Source organism: Osmia bicornis, chromosome 15, assembly GCF_907164935.1.
Source record: "Osmia bicornis bicornis chromosome 15, iOsmBic2.1, whole genome shotgun sequence".
Lineage (NCBI taxonomy): Eukaryota > Metazoa > Arthropoda > Insecta > Hymenoptera > Megachilidae > Osmia > Osmia bicornis.
In genome coordinates, this window is record NC_060230.1 from 4,644,025 (window position 1) to 4,668,640 (window position 24,616).

At 38.7% G+C, this 24,616-nt stretch overlaps 5 protein-coding genes across 6 annotated transcripts in view; 2 read left to right on the plus strand and 3 right to left on the minus strand.

Annotated features, from left to right (window-relative positions):
• The window catches only part of LOC114875335, a 55,144-nt gene extending 51,313 nt beyond the window's left edge, over nucleotides 1–3,831 (minus strand). For both annotated transcript variants that reach the window (XM_029185492.2, XM_029185493.2), the window contains exon 1: nucleotides 3,637–3,831. The gene's annotated coding sequence lies outside the window, so the exon portion shown is untranslated. The remainder of the gene's footprint in view (nucleotides 1–3,636) is intronic.
• Nucleotides 3,832–5,992: 2,161 nt separating this feature from the next.
• Nucleotides 5,993–8,202, minus strand: LOC114875338 (pre-mRNA-splicing factor 38B-like). The gene is made up of 4 exons (XM_029185497.2): nucleotides 8,157–8,202; nucleotides 6,972–7,268; nucleotides 6,377–6,713; nucleotides 5,993–6,236 (listed from the first exon to the last, which is right to left on the minus strand). Exons 1-4 carry the CDS (start codon nucleotides 8,200–8,202, stop codon nucleotides 5,993–5,995), a joined length of 924 nt encoding a protein of 307 aa, XP_029041330.2.
• A 1,537-nt stretch (nucleotides 8,203–9,739) lies between these two features.
• On the minus strand, nucleotides 9,740–11,590 carry LOC114875336 (serine/arginine repetitive matrix protein 2-like). The gene is made up of 4 exons (XM_029185494.1): nucleotides 11,366–11,590; nucleotides 10,910–11,245; nucleotides 10,400–10,820; nucleotides 9,740–10,170 (listed from the first exon to the last, which is right to left on the minus strand). The coding sequence occupies exons 1-4, from the start codon at nucleotides 11,544–11,546 to the stop codon at nucleotides 9,774–9,776; spliced, it is 1,335 nt and encodes a 444-aa protein (XP_029041327.1). The 5' UTR covers nucleotides 11,547–11,590; the 3' UTR covers nucleotides 9,740–9,773.
• Nucleotides 11,591–17,114: 5,524 nt separating this feature from the next.
• LOC114875337 (two pore potassium channel protein sup-9) lies at nucleotides 17,115–21,021 on the plus strand. Its single transcript, XM_029185496.2, has 5 exons — nucleotides 17,115–17,530; nucleotides 17,708–17,863; nucleotides 18,036–18,379; nucleotides 18,449–18,567; nucleotides 18,680–21,021. The coding sequence occupies exons 1-5, from the start codon at nucleotides 17,404–17,406 to the stop codon at nucleotides 18,942–18,944; spliced, it is 1,011 nt and encodes a 336-aa protein (XP_029041329.1). The 5' UTR covers nucleotides 17,115–17,403; the 3' UTR covers nucleotides 18,945–21,021.
• Nucleotides 21,022–21,192: 171 nt separating this feature from the next.
• Nucleotides 21,193–23,970, plus strand: LOC114875339 (potassium/sodium hyperpolarization-activated cyclic nucleotide-gated channel 1-like). Its single transcript, XM_046288963.1, has 8 exons — nucleotides 21,193–21,412; nucleotides 21,541–21,772; nucleotides 21,845–22,031; nucleotides 22,108–22,242; nucleotides 22,313–22,505; nucleotides 22,571–22,762; nucleotides 22,824–23,047; nucleotides 23,689–23,970. The coding sequence occupies exons 1-8, from the start codon at nucleotides 21,193–21,195 to the stop codon at nucleotides 23,968–23,970; spliced, it is 1,665 nt and encodes a 554-aa protein (XP_046144919.1).
• The last annotated feature ends 646 nt before the right edge of the window (nucleotides 23,971–24,616 follow it).

Sequence of the window (24,616 nt, forward strand, 5' to 3'; positions counted from 1 at the left end):
TGTAGTGAAAATTTTGCAATCATCTTAAAACAACTTTTCAATCATTATTCATATCTTTCTGACTTTAAATTAAAAAAAAAAACTTATCATATTCTTGAAAAATTTAAAAACATGTTATGAACTACTTTACAATTTCAACAAATTAAAGTTTAGTAGTTCTACGTTCGTTCCATTTAGTCTAATTAAGTACATTGCCTTTATTCAAATTAAAAAACGCATAAATAGCGATTAAGAAAAATTATTCTCTAAGTATTTTTTATTTCAACGATGAAGTTTTATATCCAGAGGACGAAAATACCCTTTAAAATTTAAGTCGAATAATAAAATATTAATTCTTTTAGTCCTAAATTCATAATAATATTTCAATAGAGTGGAAGGTTTTAGGAAGAACAATAAACTCTCGCAGATAAAATCGTTTTCGAATAAAATCAACATTTTCACCTCGCACAGCCGTTTTACTGTTAAATTATTCAATGATATCCTCTTCGCATCCCAAACAAGAGGAAAACACATTAGCATAAAGGGTCATCAATTCGATAATTTATTGCGAGAGCTATAGCTTACTTGTAACATTACCAATTAAAATGTGCATTACAAACATGTTAATCCTTTCAACAAAAACATTTAATATGGAAGAATTATTTATTAAATACTCTTGAATAAAACTCAGCGTTTAATATCACTGTATACCAAGCGAAATTCCAATAATCCCAACTGAAAATTACTGAAACGTTTTGCAATTTATTTTCATACTGATCGATTGGAGCGATCCTTCCAAAAATCTCCCACGTTTAAATTATTTTCCGACACTCGATCGATCCCGTTGATCTTTAATTCACAGCTCGTCGTACATTCGACAAGATCGCATTAATATTAACGAAGATCCACACGGTCGAGGGAAGAGGATAAAACGAATTGCACGATGATGTAATTCCGGCGGAAGATTTCTGGACCCACACCGAAGGGAAGATTTCATTGAATATTTTAAGTGTCGCCCTTAAGGTCGTTTAATTATTAAACACCATGAATGTAACGAGACAGGGACGCGCGATCAATATTATCAGGTTGTTGCATATTAAAAGAACAATTTCGAAACATCAAAAGTCTCGACACGATTTCATGACATAAAAGTATCACGAAACAATGTTAACCCGATATCAATTTGAAGCTTAAAGTTTGACGAAAGTGACTATATAAACGTTTCATGAATACTTTTAATACGAAATGGCTGGTTGCCAATTGTAGAAGGCAATGACCGATTTTGAAATATATCGAGTCAGACATAATTCGATGTACAAATGAAGTTACTCTAAATTGGTATTATTTTATGATAATTTTATGTTACTTTTCGATATTGCAAAATTCACGATTCGACGAGAGAAGACAGGGAAGAAACAAGAAGAAATGAAAAGGGATAAATAACAATAAGATACAAGGGGAAAGGGGTTGAAAAGGTTGAAAAGGGAGAAGATCCTCAAGGAATATCCTTTAAAATCGGATTCTCCTGACTCGATACCGCGTTCCAATATTTGCATTTATCAGCTCGAGCGCCGATAGAATTGCATAGAAGTCACCAATTTACAGGGGAAATGTCGAATGGATTATTGAATTTTATTTTATCGAACGCAATACGCGGTCGCTGGAAACGCGTGTATGTATATCTTTTTCCCTACGGTAGAAGTAACTTCTGTTTCGACGTTCTTTAAAGGTAACTTAAGCTGAAGGCTATCGGATCTCGAGAAAACGAACTAAAGGTAATGGTGGAAAAAGGATCTAGTGGAAAATAAGAGTTAATGCTTTTGCTGTAACTTTATATGTGCGACAGTTACAAATCGATTACTAATATCTTGTAAATAATTTTCCCGCTTCAAAAAACTAATAAAGCCATTAATGATTTCCTCTTAATTCGAATAGCAATTACGCGAGTGGAGATTGATTGAAATTCTTTTACTAACTTCAATCATGATTGCAGATGATCAATCGAGTTTTTCTACAAGACTAACAATTTCTTATCGATTTCATTAAATTATTGTAAACCATAATTGCTTTAATTCTCGCGAGAATAACAATCTCACTGTAACTAAATTGAATCTGATACACGAAACGTAAATAATACGATAGATACGTTTAACGATTTTCAAATGTTCTAATGTGAAATTATGTAAAATCATTGTATGTGTAATATATAGGAAACGTTATATCGATGTTTCGGATACAAAAGGGTGCGGTCGAGTAGGTGCTATAAGTAGCAAAGGGATGGTATTTCATGAAAACTAGGTCGAAAGTTTGAAGTAAAAGTTTTCGCAAACGAGGTTGTATTTTTAACGAAATCTGCATTGGAAATTTTATGAAGCTGTGTAGATTTCACTCAGCTTGTACTTTTGGAACGACACTGGCGGTTAAAGGTACGGTCAGATAACAGTCTAGGATTATACCGAATCATTCACGATAACGACATGTTTTGAAGTGGTTTTCAAAAACGATATTGACCGAGGTATGACTAGACGTGACTTGACCGTACTGTAACCTCTAGTATGAAGCAGCTTTATTCAACAGACATAGCGTTTGCATGTATACAAGCGTGTCCACAGGACTTTCCTCAGACTCCAGAAATACGATCAAATATGTTTGTCTGAAACCTGTTCAAAGCTATTCATACTGGGTCAACGATCGATTCGTTGAAATCGGATTTGTTATCCAGTTACTTTCACCCATGAAATAAAATATGGTAAGTGTCTACCAATTAGGGACCCAACAAGAAATCAATTTGCACCCCGAATTCAAAACTGTTGATAAAATTTCGGGGGTTGCTTGTATTTACTAAGATATTGTGGTAAATATTGACATAAAATCATTTTCAAAAATCATTTTGTGGGGTAGACAATACTTTTAAAGCGCGTCACTAACCTGCATAGGGTAGGTTATCAGAAAATATATCTTACCCCGCGGCAAAAACTTGACCGGTCAACAATAGTTCTAATTCCTGTTCATAGAATGCACAGCGCGGAGGACGCGTCAAGAGAAAATAGCCAATAAAACGGGCAATCGACGTGATATCAAGATTAGAATTGACTAGCCACGTACCTCTTTTAACACTTTGTTTAAATTCACACTCTGAGGTTATTTTTTTCAAGGAGGCTATTCCTGACCTAACCTATCCTATGTATCTTAAAAAATACAAGCGACCCGACATTTATGTAAAATATATATACTAAAAAACTTGTTTCTATTTATTTAGCGTCACATCAATCTCTAAGCGGAGTTAGTGACACAAATTCGCAATTTATAGAAGAAATTGATATTTAAATAATCTTTGATCCACTGTATCCTTAATGATCCATATACTTATAGGATCATTTATTCACCGATATCTCGACTATTTAATCACGTGCTTCTTCGTCCTTAATTAATCACATTCTCGATGTCAGTGAAATTCATAAACGAAGATAGATATTAAAATTATTCACTTGCTGTAAAATAAACTTAAATGAAATATCAGTCGAGTAAGCATAAACTTTTCCAAAATAAAAAATTTTTTATTTTCATTTCAACCAATTTATGAATTTCACTTTCTAACTATATAATCTCGGTGTGAATGATCGCTTTATCGAATTAAAGAGGGTTCAAAGGACTCACCGTTCGTTGAACGGGAACGTCATCCAAGGACACCGGTGATTCCAAGTCCAAGGAATGTCCAGATGGAAGGCCATGGAAGAAGATGAACGACAGAAAACCTCCCTTTGTGTCACGATGTTGTATCAGGTTCGTAGGTCATGAGAAAAATTCCGATTCATCGGTGGATGAACATGTACGATGTAACGGGTCGCGACGCCGCGTGCCGACTGAAGCCACTGCTCTTCCTAAGGGAGGCACGACGCCGAGGAGTGGGGGGTAACGAGTCGGCTGTAACCTGCGCGCCAGTAACCCCCACTCCGCGACGTCTGCCCTTACTCCTCGCCAGGCGCAGTCTACCCCTACTATTTCCCCCTACTGGCGCGAACGTAAAGCCACGTGGTGCGCAATCGTTGTCCGGTCGACGCTCGGCGTCGTCTGACGTTCGAACAGTACCATCGAAATCCATTCTTCTCCTTACATTTCAGATGCATTGAGACCTCGAGGTAGCTGTGAATGAATAGTACAATAATAGCGTACCACGCGGTAGCGTTAATCAATTAATTAAGGCAGAGTAATTAAAAATATTCCGTTTCTTGAATCGTGATGAAACGATTCATTCAGGAAGAATCATCCGCATCTACGAAGACAATGAAACCAAATTTTCCTTTCAAAAAATAAAATGTACATAGAAAAACGACACAAAGGAAGAACTATGGGTGCACATGTTGGGCTACCGGATATTTCATCCAACAATGTGACAATGTTGATGACTTTTCAGGGTGCAGCTTGAAAAGCGATTCGGTCGCATTGGGCGCCGTCGAAGCGGGAAACGTCGTTGCGCCCTTCGTCGACGGTGCAACCGACGATCGATCGGTGCACCACGTTCCACGTGCAACGAGGATAAAACAGACGAGCGAATCCGTTGGCGAACAGAGACACAGCGCTGGAACACCACCCTACGGTGTGAGAGGGAGGGTGGTTAAAGGGTGGAGAAGAGAAGGACCCGGTCGTAAATTTTGGGGCTGGGTTCACGGGCTGGTGAAGGTCAAGTGCTTGGCCATGGTGGCAGTCGTCGCTGGTTCGAAACTGGTCGACCAATACCGGACCCGTTCTCCAGCAGATCGCATGGTATTTGTGTAATTTAGTAAATGGTTTCTGCTCGAACAACCAATTGGATTATTCGTGTACACAAGAAAGTTTGTATGAACTTTTGAAATGAAGTTGTTGGGATATAAAAATCTCAGTTGATTTGTAGTAGTTAACAGCCTCTCTTCAGGGTCCGCCATCTGAGGATTAACAAAGATCGATGAATAAAATTTCAAAAAATATACAAATTATCCCAATCGTTCATTATATGTACGAAGATAAAAAAGTAAATAAAATTGTATGGAAGGAATTTATATAAGATCAAAATAAATGATGAAAAATCAGAGTACATAAAACCACCCTCATTTTACCTTTACACTCCGTAACTATTCCCCCATTCTCGGATTACCTATAAAACCACACTGAATAATGAAGCAAAACATCGAAAAAGAAAGACCACCGAACAAAGTACGAATATAAAGATAAACCTCCACCCTTACGAACCCTTGTTGTTTCAATCCAATTAAGGTTCACGATACAACAGCTTCACCCCTTGGGACACGGTTTCCGCATACGAATAGGGAACGAATCGTGTCAATGTCCCTTAATATATCCCGGTATCGTCGATTCTTTCGTGACCCGGTAGAGAAGGGTTGGGAAATAAGGGGAAGACATCTGTCAGAGAGTGTGTTTTGGATGATGGCCAATTTCATTTTGATCAAAGGTTCAAGCCCGTTTGTTATGGTGTTTCCAATGGATTATGAAGTCGCTGTCCGACCCTTTTAATGGAATACTTAATAATTCCATCAGGGGTCGTTTATTCAAGTCTCGGAGGGTGGCCTGTCGGGCTAACGTCCTGATTGCATGTTTTCTCTTTGATTATTGCATAATAGATACAAAAGAAAAATTAGGCTCCTTTTATATAAGACAGGTTGCTGGAATTGTAGATGCTCGATGATTGAATTTACGAAGGTGTAATGATACTTTATGGTGATCGTTGGGTACCTGAAAATTATAATACATTTATTAGAATTAAAAATAACTAACATTTCACGATGCTATTGTTTCATTGACCAGAAAACATGTATGGGCTAATGTACATTTATATAAACCACGACCACAAAAATAGATTGATAAACGTTCATACGTGAACTCGAAAACTGTAAAATGGATCAAAATATTATAGGACATCTTGTGTCACGTTGCTTTTCAATTTTTCTCGCAGCAAACAATTATCCTCGGCTGTTTCAATTAATCTAAAATTCGTTCGTTTAACGACCCGTTTTCACGACTACGATTTAGTTGTGTCGTCTCTCTTCTTTTCCTCTTCATCGTCGGTTTCGTCTTCGTCGACGGACAGATCCGAGCCTTCTTCATCATCCCTCTTACTCGCTACTTTTTCCCTGTCAGACTGATTCACTCGATCATTATCGTCGCCTCTGTTTGCATTTTCCGTTGTGTTCCTCTTCTCCGGTTGATTTTTGTACTCGTACTCCTCGTTCTCGACTTCGATCACCTCGTCCGCGTTTCCAGATCTAAAATGTTATTAGTTGTTGGATTTACTATCCTCGATATTCAATTCTGTTTGAAAATTCGTAATATTCAAGCAGCCTGTAATTACATTTAACGATACAATTTGCACAAGATTTTCGCAACATCGGTTTAATACAATTACCCGCTGCGTCTCCTTCCACGTCGAGACCTCCTTCGGGATCTCCTCCTTCTTCTGGATCCACTTCTCGATCTTCTTCGCCTTTTACGTCCTCTTCTTCGCCGACCTCTCCTAGCATCCTGTACCTCGTAGTCCTCGAATCTGATCGGGGTTTGACGGGCTCCTTTCCCTCTGGCTTGGGAAACCGGGCTACCCGACTTCCTTGCTTTGTGATTAACATCGTTCATTAAATCCGAGGAAACGCGCAAAACCTTGTACGCCGCGTCTTTAGGGATCAGATAACCGGATTCTACACCGAAATCGAGTGCTTTCTGGATATATCTCTTCATTTTCTTAATTCCTGAAACCGAGGGGAGAGAACAATTGATCCGTAATTAGGGCGAATTCGTGGGTCAATGAGTTTCGAGGAATCATCAATTTAAATTTCATTTAAATTAAAATTTCTATTTTTATCATCATATAAAATAACAAATGAATAGCGTCAACCATTGTTATTTTACTGCCTTGTGATCTCATTAAAGGATCACAATTATTGCCAACGAATTTATATTAAATTACTTCTTTAGAAAAGAGAAAATTCAAAGGGTATTGGGTCAACCTTCTCCTCCATTGGATTTGTGCATGCAAGAGGACAAAGTCTGGTCCCTGGTGGTCGGACGACGTTTCACGCGACGTAGCTTGGAATTTCTCGACGAATCTTTCCGTTTGTTGGCCATGTTCTTGGTGTTCCGGGAATCCAGAGAATCCAAAACTTCTTCGCGGCGTTTCTGTAGCTTGCAAAAGCTGCACTTCCCTCCGTAATTCTCTGACGCCTTTTCTCCGCCCTGTTTGCCGTCATCCAAGTTGAGATACTTGTAAACCAGCTCGGAGATGTTCGGTTTACGACGACGCCCCTCTGAAACGCGAACAATTTTAATACAATCGAATGGAACGTATAGTTCGCGTAAATTTCCGTCGAAACGACCTTCCATTTAAGAATTTCTTTCTTTAATTCACGCCGCCGTTTAACGCGAAACCGCGTGGGTGGCGAACGAATTTAGAATGATTGTTCCGACAGAGCGCGAAGACTTTTCCATTTGCTAAAGAGCCGGTAAACGAGCGAGGAAAGGAATGAATAATGGATAGTTTTTATGGAGATTTTTAGCGCGATAAATAAGTTGCGTTCTATTTATTTTTATCAATGAAACTATTGAAAAGCAGCGGATAGAATAGAAAATGTTGAATTGTGGGTGTTACCTTTAACCGGGGCAAAAAGAAAAAGAAAAAGTCGATGCAAAAAAATATCCAGCCGACGAATAACAGTTTTTATAACGTTTATTGACATTCTAAAAGTCGGTCATCGGTGTTTCGTCGATGAAAGCACAGACACGAGCTTTTCATTCGCGGTGAATGAAAGTTTGCAACTTAATTGTAACGGCATCGGTACGATTAAATTAACCGTGTTTCGCGTTTGCACAGATTAAACTGACCATCGTTTCGTTGAAACAAACGTTTAAAGGATCGTTTTCCCGTTCTACAGTCGTCTCGTGGAATTTTCATTATCGGAACTTGATTGAAGTTTAATTAGTTTCGGATGGTCTGAGAATTTTTTTAATCGTACCGTTCTAATTTCTGTCTAAAATTAAATTCGTTCATTATTTCTTACAAAATAAGAAGTTATCGCAATTATTTTTTCCACGAACAAAAATGGAGGTTCTTGTAACGAGATTCATTTGAAAATTTGTTAAATTTATGAAAAATTAACATGTTTCTCGAGATTCTCTTTCGAAATGATCACACTCACTCTTGTGATTGCTTCGCGTTTGAGGACGTCTCTTTACGGGGGCCATTTTGTGCTTACTGTTGAATCCAATGGTCCTTCAGACGTCGGTGCCGTTTGCCGAAGGAAGCTGCTAGTTGAATCCGGATATCTGGATATTTTCTGTTCGGTCGTGGCGCGAAATTTTGTCTACGTATTTCCGGGACATTGATGAAAAGAAGAGAGACACGACCGGGGGTGCCAGACCGTCGGTCTTTCCTTCCTGTTTTCTTTTCAACGAAACAACAGAACTGTGTCTCCTAGAAACTCGTTCTCTTATTTTCTTTTCTTTCTGCCATCGATTAGGCTTTTATTTTCATCAATGTGTCACGTGAGGGTTGTACCAACTGAATTGTACTGAAAAAGTATATTCGAACATATTCAGAGCGTTAATTGAAACATTGAATTTTCTTCGAAATAAGAAATTAACGAGCCAGCATAAAATTTTTATATTTCACCTATTATTATCCAAGTGAAAGATAAAAATCCTTTTATTTTCCTTTCGACAATATTATCCGAGGATCTTATAGACGACGAAGGAAATATTCCACGGTTTAAGGGTGGCACTTAAATCTTCGGGGTCGTCATATCACCGACTGAGCCTGCTGCCATTGTAACCATCGGATCTATTTTCCGTCTGTTGACCTTTCACGGTACTTTTCGTGTGCACGTACACACGCGCGTAAGGGAATTCATGGCGACGATTTCCGACTCTGGAAGCCGATAGAGACGATCACGGGGTCAGGCGGATGGCGGAGAGGGTGATGAGGTCAGACACGACGAGCCCGGATCGTCGACATCGACTTAAATGACTGAGGAGACGTTGACTTTCGCCTTGTACCACGTGGAAGATTTTCCCGTTGATTTATAACCAAGGGCGGTTCATACCTTTTCTTATGATATCATAGAAGGTTTTGATAAAAAGATTTAGGAGATCTAAAAGTAGATGATACTTGCTGAGCTGAGTGGAAAATTCTTTGGAATCATATTTCCACATTTCTTTTTTAATATTTTCATGTTTATCTGATATTTGTCAAATAGAAAATTAAAAGAGTTCTACCGTGAATCGTAAAATTGTTGTTGCTAAGCGTATCATTGATTTTAGGAAGGAATCAATTTCTACAATCTCTATGCAGCGAGATTATATTTATTAACTCCGTGAAGTCCTTGTGACAGATTCCATTGATTTCCATGATTCCTGGAAACATAACTGGAATAGAGATTTTCAGAAATCGTCGACTTTATTAGTTTTAGAAACGTCCTTGTCAACCTGAAGGCTGTTGAAGACATAGCCTTTCGGTGAAGGGATTCTCAAGTCCTTCGAGTAAATTTACACCACCTTCAATTTAATTCATAGAAACGATCAGTAACAATTTCTGGTTTGCAAAGTGATAATTCTTTGAATGAAATTTATATATGATAAATATACCTTATCCTTCTCATTCTATCACCGTCTTTCATTTTCTCCAAATAACTTTATTACAAAATCAAATCAACAAATTTGTGTATCTAACAATTCTAAATTCGTCGAAAATTCATGGTATTGTCCAAAATGTGACAAATATTTCATTAAAAAACAAAAATGGTAGAGGAAATGGTCGATTAATTTATGTTTCTCAGAGCATTGTCTTCGTTGCTGGGCGTTTCTAAAGGTTCTTCAACTTCTTTGCCAGGATTTCCTGGCAATACATCGTTATCCCGTGGGACATCCTCCCGACTGGATTCCGATCCTCGCCTCTCCGTCGTTGTCCTCTCGTTGACTTCGGTTTCAATGAACTTTACACTGTCCTCGTCCTCGTTGCTGGATCCTCGACGTTCCTTCTTGCGATTCTCTTTCTCGTTGTTTCTCGTCGACAGGGATCTTCTGTTTTGATCGCTACGATTTCGTCTCCTTTCCGTTACCTCGTTTTTGTGTTTGCTTCTCGTTTTCTCCACGCTCTTCACTTTCTCGCGAGGTTCCTTCGATGAAAGGGAAAGAGTCGTGTGCGTCACCTTACCTCTGAAATATGTGAATCATAGAAGGGACGGCACGTTTTATTACATCCAATAAAACGGGGAGATCATTGCTCTTTTATTTGCTTTCGTCTGGAATTGTTTAACCCTAGAACGACGGACCATGGAGAGAGCTCGAATTTTAATTTAATTTAATTTCATATCTTTTCATATTTTAAATTTCACACTGTTCTGTTAAAATCATTATAAAGATACGATCGATCGATGTTACTTACCTTTTCTTCGTAATCGCGTTTCTCTTTTTCTTCAATGGTTTATTTCTAACAGACTCCACAGGCTTCTTCTTCGGTGTGGCTTTCACGGTATCCACTTTCGATTCCGGATTCCTCGAGGTAGATCTCTTTTTCCTCTTTTTGAGAGGTGCCATTGGCGATGGTGTAGGCTCACGATGTCGTTTCCGTTTCGTATTCCACGGTGGTGTTTCCTTGCGATGCTCCCTGCGATCGGTGAACGGCTCGTCCTCGCCCCTTCGTGTCCTTCGACGTTTTTTGCGTGATTCTGTGTCGCTTCGTCGGCTTTCTATTAACGTCGGAGACACGTGGAGCACCTGTCCTTGCCGGTCAGCCGGGATCAGGTAACCAGATTTCATGCCAAACGAAAGTGCCTTACGAATATACTTTTTCGCCTGTCGTTTACCTGGAAAAATTAACAAATCATATCTTCGAAAACTTGAATTAAAAAATTTAGATTAATTAATTTTAACGAGTATAAATAAATTCGTATACCTTCCTCGATACCAGCCTTGATATAACTATTGATAACCTGGACGAGAGATTTCTTTTTCAGAAGCGCCCTGGTGTTATCGATCGTATTCACGAGAGTAATCGGTTCAACGGAGATATTCGATACGCTACTGTTCCAGGATACGCTGCCCTCCGAGCTATTCGTAGCGTCCATTACCCTCGACGTGTTCTCCGTAGACGTTGCTCCAGATTTCGTGTACTTGGACCCATCGACCGATATCGTGCTTTCATGAAGGGGCGAGCTATCGTACGAGGATTCTCTAAGACTTTCATATTTCCGTACTCTACCTTGGTGTATCCTTTCATCCTCTCCTCTACCTAAAATAACCCAACATATTCGTACATCGATAAATCCTTAACATTTCACGGTCGATCATCGAATTTTTATAAAAAGAGAAAAAAAAATAATTTTCTCCAAATGTAAGATACAAACGATACCTTGGTTATGTTTCGTGGCGTTCAGCAATCTATACACCATTTCCGGTACATTGATAGTCTGACGGACTTGCGTTCGACGCGAAACGGCTGTCGGTTTACGTTGCCGTCCATGGGCATAACGCGGCTCTATTACTAGTTTCTTGCCCAGCCAGTTTCTCGTCCCTTTCTTCGATGGTGCCATTATTAGGTAATGGCATTTCCTTCCCGTGTAGAATTTCACGTCGAAACAACGAAATCGCGATCGGTGCTGAGAAACACCGCTCAACTTTTAATATACCACGCGAAGTATTACCATCGTACTTTTCGATTGATCGAAAGATAGTTGCTTTTATTTTATTTATCATGTATATGTAATTATTTTGTCATTGACGTGGCGTCATTGAAAGCATTCCTTCTTATCCGTTTGAAGACCGTATGTCGATCATAATTCTTCGTCGCACACGCTCGAGTGTCTCTTCCTCGTTTCTCATTAAACTTTTCCTGGGAGCTTTGTCGAACAGGTGTTGCGAAAGTTTCCAGGGTGGCGCCACACAGCCGGTCGCCGTCGATTTATTGCACTTTGATTGTCGTTTCAGCCTGTTTTCGTTTCACGACTGACCCGTGTATCGATCGTGGCTGAAACGACGTGATTCCATGAGAAAAACTTTCGAGCGCCCTTGACTTTGCGGAAACCACCGTCAATTTTCTCTTCTTTTCGCCTGGATGACAAACGACGAGATCCACGTGAATGACTCGCTCGCAGGATTATCGCGGATTTCCGGTTCGTTTGAACGGGTCCAGCTGGTCGATAGAAATGCGAACTCCTTTCATTCTCGTTTAAAGGGTTGACATGCTTCATTTTGATCATTTTCTTTCGTTTTAATAACATTTCTTAAATCGCAAGATAGGATTTTTAAATTTTTGTATATCCTTTTATCAAGATTCCACTCTTTGAGTTTAACCCTCGAACGGCGGACCCCGGGGAGAGTCCGAATTTTAATTTAATTTTGTACGATTCGTAAGTCTGGATTACGATTCAGTATCGTAAGCATAAAATAACTTCTGGAAACAGACTTTTCATTTTTTAGTCTTTATCAACCCTTTGCCATTTTGCCCCATTTTAAATCGTCCTAAATGTCGTAAAGATATCGAAGTTCCCGAAGACGAGGGTTTTTCAACTATCGTTGTCGAAACAACGATATCCTCGTCCTTGAATCTACTTTCGTTTATGTCGGACATTTCGTAGCCGAACGATTCGAGTAGTGGTCGTTCGAGACGTAATCGAGCGTCCTGAAGGACAGGTGGCGATACAGGGACGAAGGTTAGCCGTGACCGGGCGACGAAAGCAATGTCCCGTGGTAATGTCTTCCTCTGTTCTTCGAGGAACTCGTAAACGCGAGGATGCGACCAAACAACGACGACCCGAGACGAGAGTGTACGAGAATTCTCAAGGGAGACTTTCTTCGCCGAGGACATTTGGTAAGGTTACGTTTCTTTCTTCTCTAAGGACGATGTTTGCGTCTGGAAAGTTGTAAAAATAGGTCACCCGTCGAAGAATCGATCCGGATTACATCTTCTTTTTTCCTCTGTTTCTTCGTTGAAATCATATCTACCCTTCGCAGGTATCGCCAACAATTCGTCGGACTGCCCTTTTTTTTTATCATAGACATCATTTTATACTTTGTTCTTATCGTAGTAATTAATATTGCGAAGGTCCTTTTAATTTAAATGAATTATCAACCATGAAAGGCTTACTAATTGCTCTTCGGTCAATAACCAGCGACATCGGAAGGTTTATTAATACATGTCCTGGTGGAGTATTAACACATTGACTGACCTGTTCTCAGGCAATCGACCTCGCGGATCCATTTTTAATCAGATAATTACAGAGAAAGGAAAAAAGAGGGCTTCAAGTTCGTTTATGTTTTACTAATAAGGGGAAGAGTAGATCGAATGATCAGTCTAAATAATTAAGTGATAATGTCTTTGAATTATAAAGTATGTCACGAATAAAATAAAAAGAATTTAGGAAGAAATCTGTAGATACGTAGTGTATTTCCTTAAATTTATGATCCAGAACACGTCAGTTTCTCCTCTGTTCCTTTGGCATCGAGAAGATGATACCTATATGATACTATTGAATTATTCCCGAGGAATATCATCTCACGGTTTCCTCCGGCCAATAAAGCTATCGGTTCGAGACGGTTTTCTCCTAGACGAGCGTACAGGTGGATCGAAGAGTAATTGAACTTGACTCTGGGTCCATGCATCGAGGTGCTGTCCTTGAATCTTGAAGCGAGTTCGTGCAATAAATCAGCGTGGCTTGATAAAGTGCAGCGGCCGTGAATTATACGCGAAGACATCAATTTCTCACGTGCATCGCGTACAAGAACGCCGTACTAGAAAATTTAAAGCTTTGTTAGTCCATCGAAATTTTTTAAAATAAAAAGGAGACGACTGTGGTCGAAATCAGAAGGGAAAATAAAGTTGAACGATGAGTTTTAATATTCAACCTGATTAAATTTGTTGAAATTCGGTCCCGAAGCTTGCCGGAGTAGAGAAAAGTGAACGTAATGACAAGAGCTGGAACGTCGTTAACCACCGATTGCAATTACAGCCTACCGTTTAATTACGCGGTGGATGCTTGTAAGCGTTGCGGAGCCGCGCAACATTTTACCTCGCTACGTGCACGACGGAATGAAATCGTAAACCGACGCTTAAATTACAACGGTATGATTGTAGTTTTGTCAACGGCTGCTTCTTGATTAGCCGTTGCAGCTGTTTAGGTAAATTACATTTAATGTATTCGCTGTTTGCTGAAACAAGAAACCAGGAAAATTCGGAATGAACTTTCATCAACTTTCGTGTTTAATTAGTATACGAAATTCTTAGAGAAAATATTCTAACTCTATGTTCGATGCAACTTTGTTATTTCCTGATTCTGACCATCATATTCTACTTGTCTGATCACATATCCCCCTGTTTCACTTGTCCGACTCTACCTACTTATCTTATTCCACTTGTCTGATTACATACCCGTCTCATTCTACTTGTCTGATCTCAGATCGTCTATATCTCATTTATTTGACTGTATATCATTTTAACTTTTATTAGGATGATAATACTGCCGTAAAATTTGCCCTTCTATTTTGAAAATAACAATTTGGGAAGCAAAGAAAATTCATTAGTTTTCAGCAACGAAAGACTTTCGTACTGAATGTAAAATTAGCTCGATCCCCTACGACTTCCACTTTCATCGGATTTGCAAATTCGTTTCCCGGAAGCTTCGTTTCTCGAATGAAACAAAAGCTTCTGTTGATGCATAACGAAACGAAAAAGTTTTTTTTATTACACTTTAGGTTAAAGTTCGACGAGTACTCGTGTTTAGATAAAATCAATCAACTGGAATAGAATTTATAAAAAAGAGATTTCGAACGCTCTCGCCGATTTATTTTAATAATTTTTCAATCACTCGCGTGACTGGTCTCGTTTATCAATCCCGATGAAATCGCGTGCGAGCAGCCAACGGAACGTAAAATCTTGCCACGTTTTCAGCTGCGAACGCAAAATTTTCAATAACGAACGAGCATTTTTTCGGTGCAAATTTCACGGTTGTCAGCGACGCCCTCGTGTTTAAACATTTTTTAACCTATCGCGTTACTATCGGCTTAAAGTAGAGCAGCTTTTATTGCAGCGATTCAGCTCGGAACTGATTGCGTTACATTAAAAGCTCGCCACGTGGAAAGAGGCTGCAGCTTGGCGAAGCACTTTTTCAATTCTACATTAAATCATTAATCGAGTTAACTACAGTTAGTAATATAATATAAAATATCATGCAGAAGAGATTCAATTTTTCTCTTTGAACATTACTTTCCCTCTTTAAACATGTCGAAAGAAAAATTACGATTATTATTTTATCGAAAGACTTCTGTTCGAAAATTTGCTTTAAAATTCTACGAATTTTCTCATTTACGATATTATTAATTTCTCGCGACGATTTCTATAACCATTATCGACATTATCGCTTTCTCGTCACCCTCATCAAGAAACTTTCCTCCCTTCAGATGATTTCTGTTCGCAAACTTTATTCCACCTCTGACTGTTTTCTTTTTCTTCAACGGCAGCTGCAGCATCCGGCATCGCTCGGTACATTATTAAATTTTTGATTTAACGCCCGCTCGAAAGAAGGCGTTACTTCTTGAACCTTGACATTTTTTCGAATCGCTCGTTTCGAACTTGAATATTTCGTCGCCGTTTGAATGAGTGCAATCTGTCTGGAAAATCGCTGTTATCCTTGAACAACGAGAAGTGAGTTTGACGATTTTCAAACGAAACGAGCTGCCTTTGAGATTGAACGTTCGTAAATTCGTTTACGTAGCAACGCGGTGCGGTGAGCGTCAACAATTCCGCGTCATTGGGACAAGCTGTTCCGCGATTGCTAGCTTTCAGTCAAGAAACTTTCGCTCAGAACATTTCCGAGAAAGTATTTTACGGACAAATTTCCGGTGTTCGTTCGTTCGGTCCGGTGGAGCAAGACGAAATTTTCTTATTTTTGGTAAATTTTCTTAAAAACGACTTCAGTCACTCTGCTAATTTTTGAGAAATATAATCAACAATTCCTGTTTCATTTTCCTAATAACAGTGCAGAGGTGGAAAGTTAATGAGCAGGGTAGCAAAGAGACAAGTGACATACGTTCCAAGTTATTGTATTTAATAATTAATATTCTAAGATTCCTATGCTATTGCTCTATTACTCCACTCAACCCAAATGTGTCTCATTTTGACTAATAACGAAGATGTACACGATCGTATCCGAATAGATGACCCCATTCTACTTGTCTGACCACCAGTTTATTCTTACACTCGTCAGTGTTCATGAATGTCTGATAAATTTCTAATAAGAAGAGGAAACAGTAAATAGGCAATTGGAATGAAAGAGAAGAAATTAGTTGTACAACTTTCGTGAATGTTAGTCAGGCATTTAGTAGTAAGAATATACTTGGTTCAAACAACGATTCAAACATCGTTCAAAGAGAACAATAGCCAGTACCTAGGAACAAATAATTGCATAAGCAGCTACGGGGTATCCTAACTTCTCCGTAAAACTGGAACACTACGGATACACGATAAACTCCGTCAGGGACAGTTTAGAAAGTTACACCAAAACTTTCAAGCGAGTAACAAGTTCCTTGCAAGCTACACGCGCAGTTCAAAGGGTCAAAGGGCACGTTATGGTCCTATATCAAACTCTTCGATCGGTAAACTCTAAATTATCTAAAGGTACATTGATTTTCGATTAAACAACTGTGTTATAAAAATGATCAATATTTTTACTCATGATCATCTTTTGTTTCGTTAAAATTGTATCTCAATTACTAATTGCAAGGTTTGTATTATCAGTCGTCGTTGTAGAATACACCAACCACCCAATGATCTTCTCACCCTCAGGGGGCTGTAAACATCCCTTATCATCTTCGTGTCGCATCCTACTGTACCAACTACGATCGACATTTAATCACAGCGCTTTCGGTGGTGGGAATGAAAATTAAACTGGTTCGTTGTTTCGAACAAACGAGATGTTATGAACTGTACAATTTCGTTATCAAGGATAACGTCTCCTTATCAGCGACCAATTCAGGATACGAAAAACTTTCCTCTTACCGATAAGCTAGTCCAGTTCAACCGTGTAAAAACCACTGGCCACGTTTCCATGGCGCTTATCCCGTCGCTGCTACCGGATCAATACTTCCTCATCCGGTTGTGTCGACGAGGGTGAGCGTCGAGCGAGCGTTGGGTGCTGTTTTTCGTGGATCGTGCACACGCGTCCAGACGTTTTCCACGAACGTTCCTGTGTCATGTCGTCGATGGATCGATAGCATGTACGAGGAAAGGAAAATGTTGCCGGTACGTCGTGTTCGTCCCGTATCGAGGGAAGCATGAGCGGTAAGCGGCGCGTGTTCGTGCGGCAGAACGCGTAGAAACGTGACCGAACGCTGCGATTTTCGTGGTTTGTTCACGCGAACGGCTGACGATTTACGTGGCTGTTGCACTGCGCGAAGATGAAGAGGCAGAATGTCAGGACCCTGTCACTGGTAGTGTGCACCTTCACGTATCTGTTGATCGGAGCGGCTGTGTTCGACGCTTTGGAGTCGAATACCGAGAGGAAACGTTGGGAGTTTCTCTCTGGTGAGTCGTCGATGATAAGCGAATATGAAATCTTGAAGAAAACGGAGCAATAAATTCTTGTCCCGCCGACGCTTTGTAAACAGTGCAGTTTATTTCTTCAGGGACGACCGGAATCTCGAATCCATTTATCATGAAAATTTTCCTTTAAAAAGGTGCATCGTTTGCTTTCGATTTCAGAGGTCCGTCGAAACATGATAAAGAAGTACAATATCACTCAAGAAGACTACAGGATGTTGGAGATTGTTATAATAGAGAATAAACCACACAAAGCGGGTCCTCAGTGGAAATTCGCGGGTGCCTTTTATTTCGCGACGGTTGTGCTCGCTATGATAGGTGAATAATATTTTCTAGATACATTTTCTACATTGAGGACTAGTAATCACCCTTTAAATAGCGAATTAAATATATCACACGTAATCGATACCAGTAGCCTTGATATTTAAATAGCTGAATGTATCTTATAACGAAGATGTTGCAGAAATAAAGTTCCTTATCTTCGTTCCAGGATATGGACACTCGACTCCAGTCACCATAGGAGGCAAAGCATTTTGCATGGCATACGCCATGGTAGGCATTCCCTTGGGTTTGGTGATGTTCCAGAGTATCGGTGAACGTCTAAACAAATTTGCATCGGTGGTGATCAAGCGAGCGAAAACGTATCTACGTTGCCAGAAAACAGAGGCGACGGAAATGAACTTGATGCTTGCTACAGGAATGCTGTCGAGCATAATTATTACAACTGGAGCTGCCGTGTTTTCTCGTTACGAGGGTTGGAGTTATTTCGATAGCTTCTACTATTGCTTCGTCACGCTTACCACCATTGGTTTCGGCGATTACGTTGCTCTTCAAGTATGTACATTCATAGGTATGAGTTTTGGTACGATGTAAATTTTACAATTTTGTTGAATACGTTTGCAGAACGACCATGCACTTTCCAATAAACCTGGATACGTGGCCTTAAGTTTAGTCTTCATCCTATTCGGACTGGCTGTCGTCGCTGCCAGCATAAACTTGCTCGTGCTTCGTTTCATGACAATGTGAGTACATTTTTTAAAGTAAAACCATTCTATCGATGCAACCTTATAATCTTCGAACGAAATAATTGAAACCTAAATTTCGAAATAATCTTTGAATTTTCTATCGAAAAAGGAACACGGGAGACGCTCGTCGCGATGAGAACGAGCTCCAACCAGCTTCCCACCACGTTTTGACCCTCGACGGAGAAGTTGTGGCGGTAAATGGAAAATTATTAGCTGGCCATATGCCGATCGTCCACGACAGCGACGACTGCGTGAGCGTGTGTTCGTGTACTTGCCTAGGACCAGCGAGTTCCGAGCTCTTGGACCAAGGATACCAAGGATACAGACCACCTTCGACTTCTGCCAGTATTCGTATGAAACGTGCGTCAGTCTGATGGAAGGAGTTCCGTCGTCGTAGTTTACGTCGTCGACTCTCGAGGACCGACAGCAGAGAGCTACTCGGTATCGACGTGTGAAGAACCGAGTCGAAAGAAGGAAGAAACATTGTCAAGTTTGATAAACAAAAAGAAAAAAGAAGAAATGAAAAGGACTGAAGAGAAAAATACTAAACGAAAATTTGACCAAGTTCCACGATGCTCCATCGGACCGAAGTTCGACATTGTGTTCTTAAATATCTACCTTAAAGCGTTCAACCACGGATTCGTGCTAGTTCGTTCATTTTCGAAGACGTATTTTCAAAGAAAATTGAAGAGAAAGTGACGATTTGTAGAGTCGCAGTTCGAACAGATGAATTATAATAATCAGCTCACGTAATGTTACGAGAAAGTAGGTTGTAGAGATAATGGGGAAAAAAAAAGGGGGATCGTTTGTAGACGATTTTGTAACGATTTCGTATGTTTCATATCGTTCCATACAACAGTGAATATCGGGCGAATTCCTGTCACAATCGTAGTCGTTGCTCCGTGAATGTTGCATTGATATTCAATCGAGAAATGAGATTGTTTTATTACTTGGAGAATTACTTATCGTCTACCAAATCTGATCTTTCAAATATACTTAAAAGCAAATCTTATTGAAATACAAATTATTTATGCTGATAATTCCAAACTCTCAAGCATCACCTATTTAAAAATACAAGCACGACAGAGTTTAGCAAGAATTGGAAAAATTTCATGAATTAACAAAACTGAAATATTGAAATAACAACGAAATTTTGAAGCCATAAGTTAAGTATCCCGTTTCGAGTATTATTCTAAAATAAAGCAATTCTTGTAAGAAAAGGAACGGTCTCATTCCACGAAGGTAGAGCTAGCGATGATTGCCGCCTTGTCTCGCTCGAGATCTACGAGATCTCGTGACGATTATTTATACGTATACTCGATTATAAATACGGCAGAATAATACCCTCGCCTGGATAGAGTGATTGTTAAAATATACACGACTCAATGTTTGTACTAGTAGACTAGTAACGATGAAAGTCACCGTAACGCAACGTTCAATTTGTGTAATCGTTGATCGACGAAAGAAAAAAAAAAAAAATTGATATTAGAGGATAGCTTGGAATTTTGTAGTTACGAAAGTGTTTGTAATCGTGGAAAGATCAGTGTGATTTGTTTATAGAAAATCATATTGGTCTTTTCCCAACTGAAATTCGAATCGGTACGAATTTTACTCATAACCACGACACGAACGAGCGGTCGTATTTTTTTAAACGATTAGAAAATATATTAAAACAAGAATATCCGGGAAGACTGATAGTTGAGGTTAAATCAACTGGTTATTTTTTTAATGGACACGATTTTCTAGCCGCGCCCTTTAACCCTCCAACAGGTTGCCTTCAGATTGAACTATGCAAATTGAAAATTAATCATTTGTTTCCTGCAGAGGTTCCTTGAAATTTTAGATATTTAATTACTCGTAAGAATCCGAAGGATAGATAAATTTTGACATTCTAGAAATTCATAGAGACATTTTAGAAAATTCAAATAGAACTAAATTCCAGGTATATTAAGGTGTTACATATTAAACGACCGATTTTGAAATATACATTTTCAACGAAACGTCTGCTCAAGTACTTCGAAGTGCATTAAATATCAACCGTACGAATTGGAGGGTTCAGGTGAATGATAAATTTCATTGTTTGCAACGGAGTCGCTAGTATCGATGCTTCTTTTACGCCCACCGATCTTCTATTTCGTCAATTACGAGAGTTGATTCGAGCGATCGATACACGCACAAACAAGTCACGAGTTCGTTTACCGTAAATCGCTGAGAATTATCAAGGATTGCCATCGGAACACCGTCACACTATGCACGGAGTAAATGATAGCGCGCACTCGTTTGTATACATGTACACCATAGCGCATAGACGTTCATCGTATTGTAATGACGAGCCGTGATTGGGTATATTTTTTATCGTCGACAATTTTTTAATAAACGACAGTTCACTATTTTTTCGCTCTATAATCATGATGCTTCCTATACAATTTCAGCGAACTTCAATTTTAAGTACAACTTCAAGTTGTAATTAACGTAAAACCTACAAGTTTCATTAAATATTATAAAGATTGGAAAAATAAAGCTGAAGGTAAGCTAATGAGACGATGTTATAGTAAATAATAATATTGCATAATTTTGATTTTTTGTTTTTAAATAAACTGAAGGAAAAGAGAAAGGTTCATCATGAGGGAACATATATGTGGTCTACCAAAGACAGATGTGTCTCGTTTGGCCACTGCGGCTAGCGTGAAGCATCTCGGTTGCAAGGATGTGTGGATGCACATGTTCCAAATTAATGTCCACACTCCAAGAACAAAAATGTTTATGCATAGTTTGGCAGCCGTGTCAGCAGATAGAAGAAAACATGCCAATCTCAAATATTGGTGGATCATTCATCCATTCAGTTACTGGAGGTATACATTGGTAACATTGGTACAATAGTATCTTCAGGATGTTTTTATACAATGTTTTCTATGAAAAACATCCTAAAAAATATTATTAAACAATTTTATAGTATTCCTCGCATTTGAGGAAATTTCAGGTTCATCTGGGACAGGTTCATGACAGTGGTATTCATGATCTCTTTCTTGACGATTCCATTCTCAGTTTGCTTCGTCATAATGTCCCATGATAAAATTCGATTGGATAAATTTAACATTTTAATCTACACATTTTGTTGGCTAGACATAATTTCTAATTGTATCACTGGATACAATAATAAAGTTAGCATGCGTGTCGAGTTGGAACCATTGAAGATATTCAGGTATAAAAACATTATCACAATTAATTTCAGTAAAGAAATCATTTATGATTTAATATTTTCATGGTCGTTTAGACAATATTTGCAGGCTAACTTCATACCGGATGTCCTTTCTTCCTTGCCATGGGACCACATAACATTACCATGGCGGAAGATTCCAGGACAAAACTGTTTAAAATCTATCATTCTGTTAAATCTTCTGCCTCTATTGAAGATTTCACGGTATAACTATGTTAATACGCAAATCTTCGAACTGTTTACTGTAAGATATTTCACAATTGACAGAATTGTTTCACATCTCCCTTCCAATATTCAGTAATCTCATTTGCTCATTTTAGTATTTCGAAATTATGCATTTTTATTACGAAACATTCAGCACATTGATGCTAGGCTTTTATATGATGTTCTGGTCTTCTTGTCTTTGTTATTTAATACCAGTATTAGAATTACACCTTATTAATTATTCTGCCAATGTAAGTTCATCAATTGCCAAAAGTCTTTCATTGATTTCAAAGAATTAATACACTATAATTATACTTGTAGGAATGCAAAGAATGTTGGATGATAGGATTGGACAGTGACACTATACCATTCAGATTTCAATATGCACTTTTCATCGTTGTGGAAAAATTGGCAGCAAGTGGTTATGGAAAATATGTACCAAAAGCAGATGGGCACCTGATATTGAGTTGTTTTCTCATGATGATAGGGCGAATACTAGAATGTTATATCATAGGTGAATCTTTAAAACTTGAAAACTATATCTCTAGTAGCAAACTAGAGTATGAAATATTGTTTCAGTGATGTTGGTCCACATAAAAGCTGGCAGAAGGGCGTCGAAATCAAAATTTCAGGAAATAATGAATCAAGTGATTGCTTATACGATTCAGAAGCAATTACCTGCACATATGAAGAATCGTCTTCTTGCCTATTATTATTATCGTTTCAGAAACAGTTACTTCCGCGAAAAATTGATCTTACAAAACCTATCAGGTAAACTATGTCATTTTGAAATATGTATTCAGGATTCAGATAATCTACCGTTACGATTTAGAGCAATTGCGGCAAGAGATCGCGTTACAATCGTGTCACCGCTTAGTCGAAAACGTGGCGATCTTTAAAACTTTACCAAAGAATGTTTTACGATCAATCGTGAGGAATTTGAAGTTTGAACTTTATTTACCGAATGATGTGATAGTGAAAGCTGGTGCACAAGGAGACTGCATGTTCTTTCTCTCTGCTGGAACTGTGGCTGTATTGACACCAACTGGAAAAGAGGTATGATTTGTAAAAACATTCGATCCTAAACATATAAAACACATAAATTTGCATGAATAATTTATAAATATTATAATAGAATAGTTTAGAATAGAATAGAATAGTTTATAAATATTTACAACCAAATCATTATCATTAAAAACAAGCGAAAACAGTAAAAGAGCCATTAAAACTATGCTATGTTTGCTTGCTTATAAAAAAGATACAAAGCAAAGAAATTATATAATTCCTACGGTATTAGAAGCGGGAAACTTTCCTCTTTAAAACGACTGTTTTCGTTTTTCGATATGACTTTTGGTTCCTGAGATATAACAGTGTAAAGTGGACCGTGTTTTGGAGCGCTAAGGTATCGCTGTCTCACTCGCCCCTCCCATTCAGTCGGTCACTGACCTATCACCACTACCGCGCACGTGCACCGCCCATTGACTACGCGGCGGCGCCATGTTACTATTACTACTACTACGCGTGCGTACGCACGCCAGAAACTGGGTCACGCAGCTGCCATTCATGAATGGGGCTACGGCGCTTACCGTACGGTCCAACTTCAAAGCCCTATATCTCGGGAACCGTTTAAGATATCGATGCACAACAAAGTGCGTTATAAAGGGCAAAGTTTCCTCTATGTTTTCAATGATTTATAGATCTGTCACTTGGATGATGGAGCTCATTTTGGAGAGGTAGCGCTTTTGGTTCCTGATCAAAGAAGAGTGGCAAGCGTTATTGCAATTGAAGTATGCGAGGTGTATCGTCTCGAGCGTAAAGATTTTCGAAAATGTATCGCCGTGCACACGGAATTATTCGCGAAAATTGAGAAAATCGCTACAGAGAGAATCGAGAGGGCTGTGATCATTGAAGAACAGCACAAACGGTTCCTCATGCGAAATTCCGCGGAAGTTAATGGACGGAGAGCTGCAATTGTTTAATTATAGAACCTTGAGCACCATTTCCAAATATGTATTCAGTAATAATATATCATAGGATATTTAGTTGTTAATTAAATAAACGTTTCCAGGAGTTTCAATGCAATGTTAACTGAATATTGTAGATGAATATGCATAATATTTTAATAAATAATTATTATCATTGAACTACTGACTTTTCTTTTGCTAAAATCAAGATTATTGTTTCACGTTGGGATTGTCGCTGACAATAATTGTCTTCGACAGAGAATAATCATGCTGATCGTTTAACCATATATTTAAGGATCTTATATATTATTATTGTCCATACAATGTTTGTATAGTGGCATTCCTTTATGTCTACCTTTATTTTATAATTAGATATATATTATTATTAATCATTACCTAAGATACTTACAGTTACAAGTACACTCACTAAAATCTTTAGCACTGTCGCGATCAGCTATGCACGTACAGATAATACACTGGAGACACGAACAAACTGATTAATTTATTTGTTGTTTCTTTTTTCTTATCGTTTATCTTTCACCTCGTTTTCTCTCGCCTTTGGGCGATTCTCCTGTCTCGTAACTATACGCTTAATCCTTCGTCGGTGATTGTAGCGATGATCGTGAACGTCGTTGATCTCTGGAAAAATCTAGATAACAAT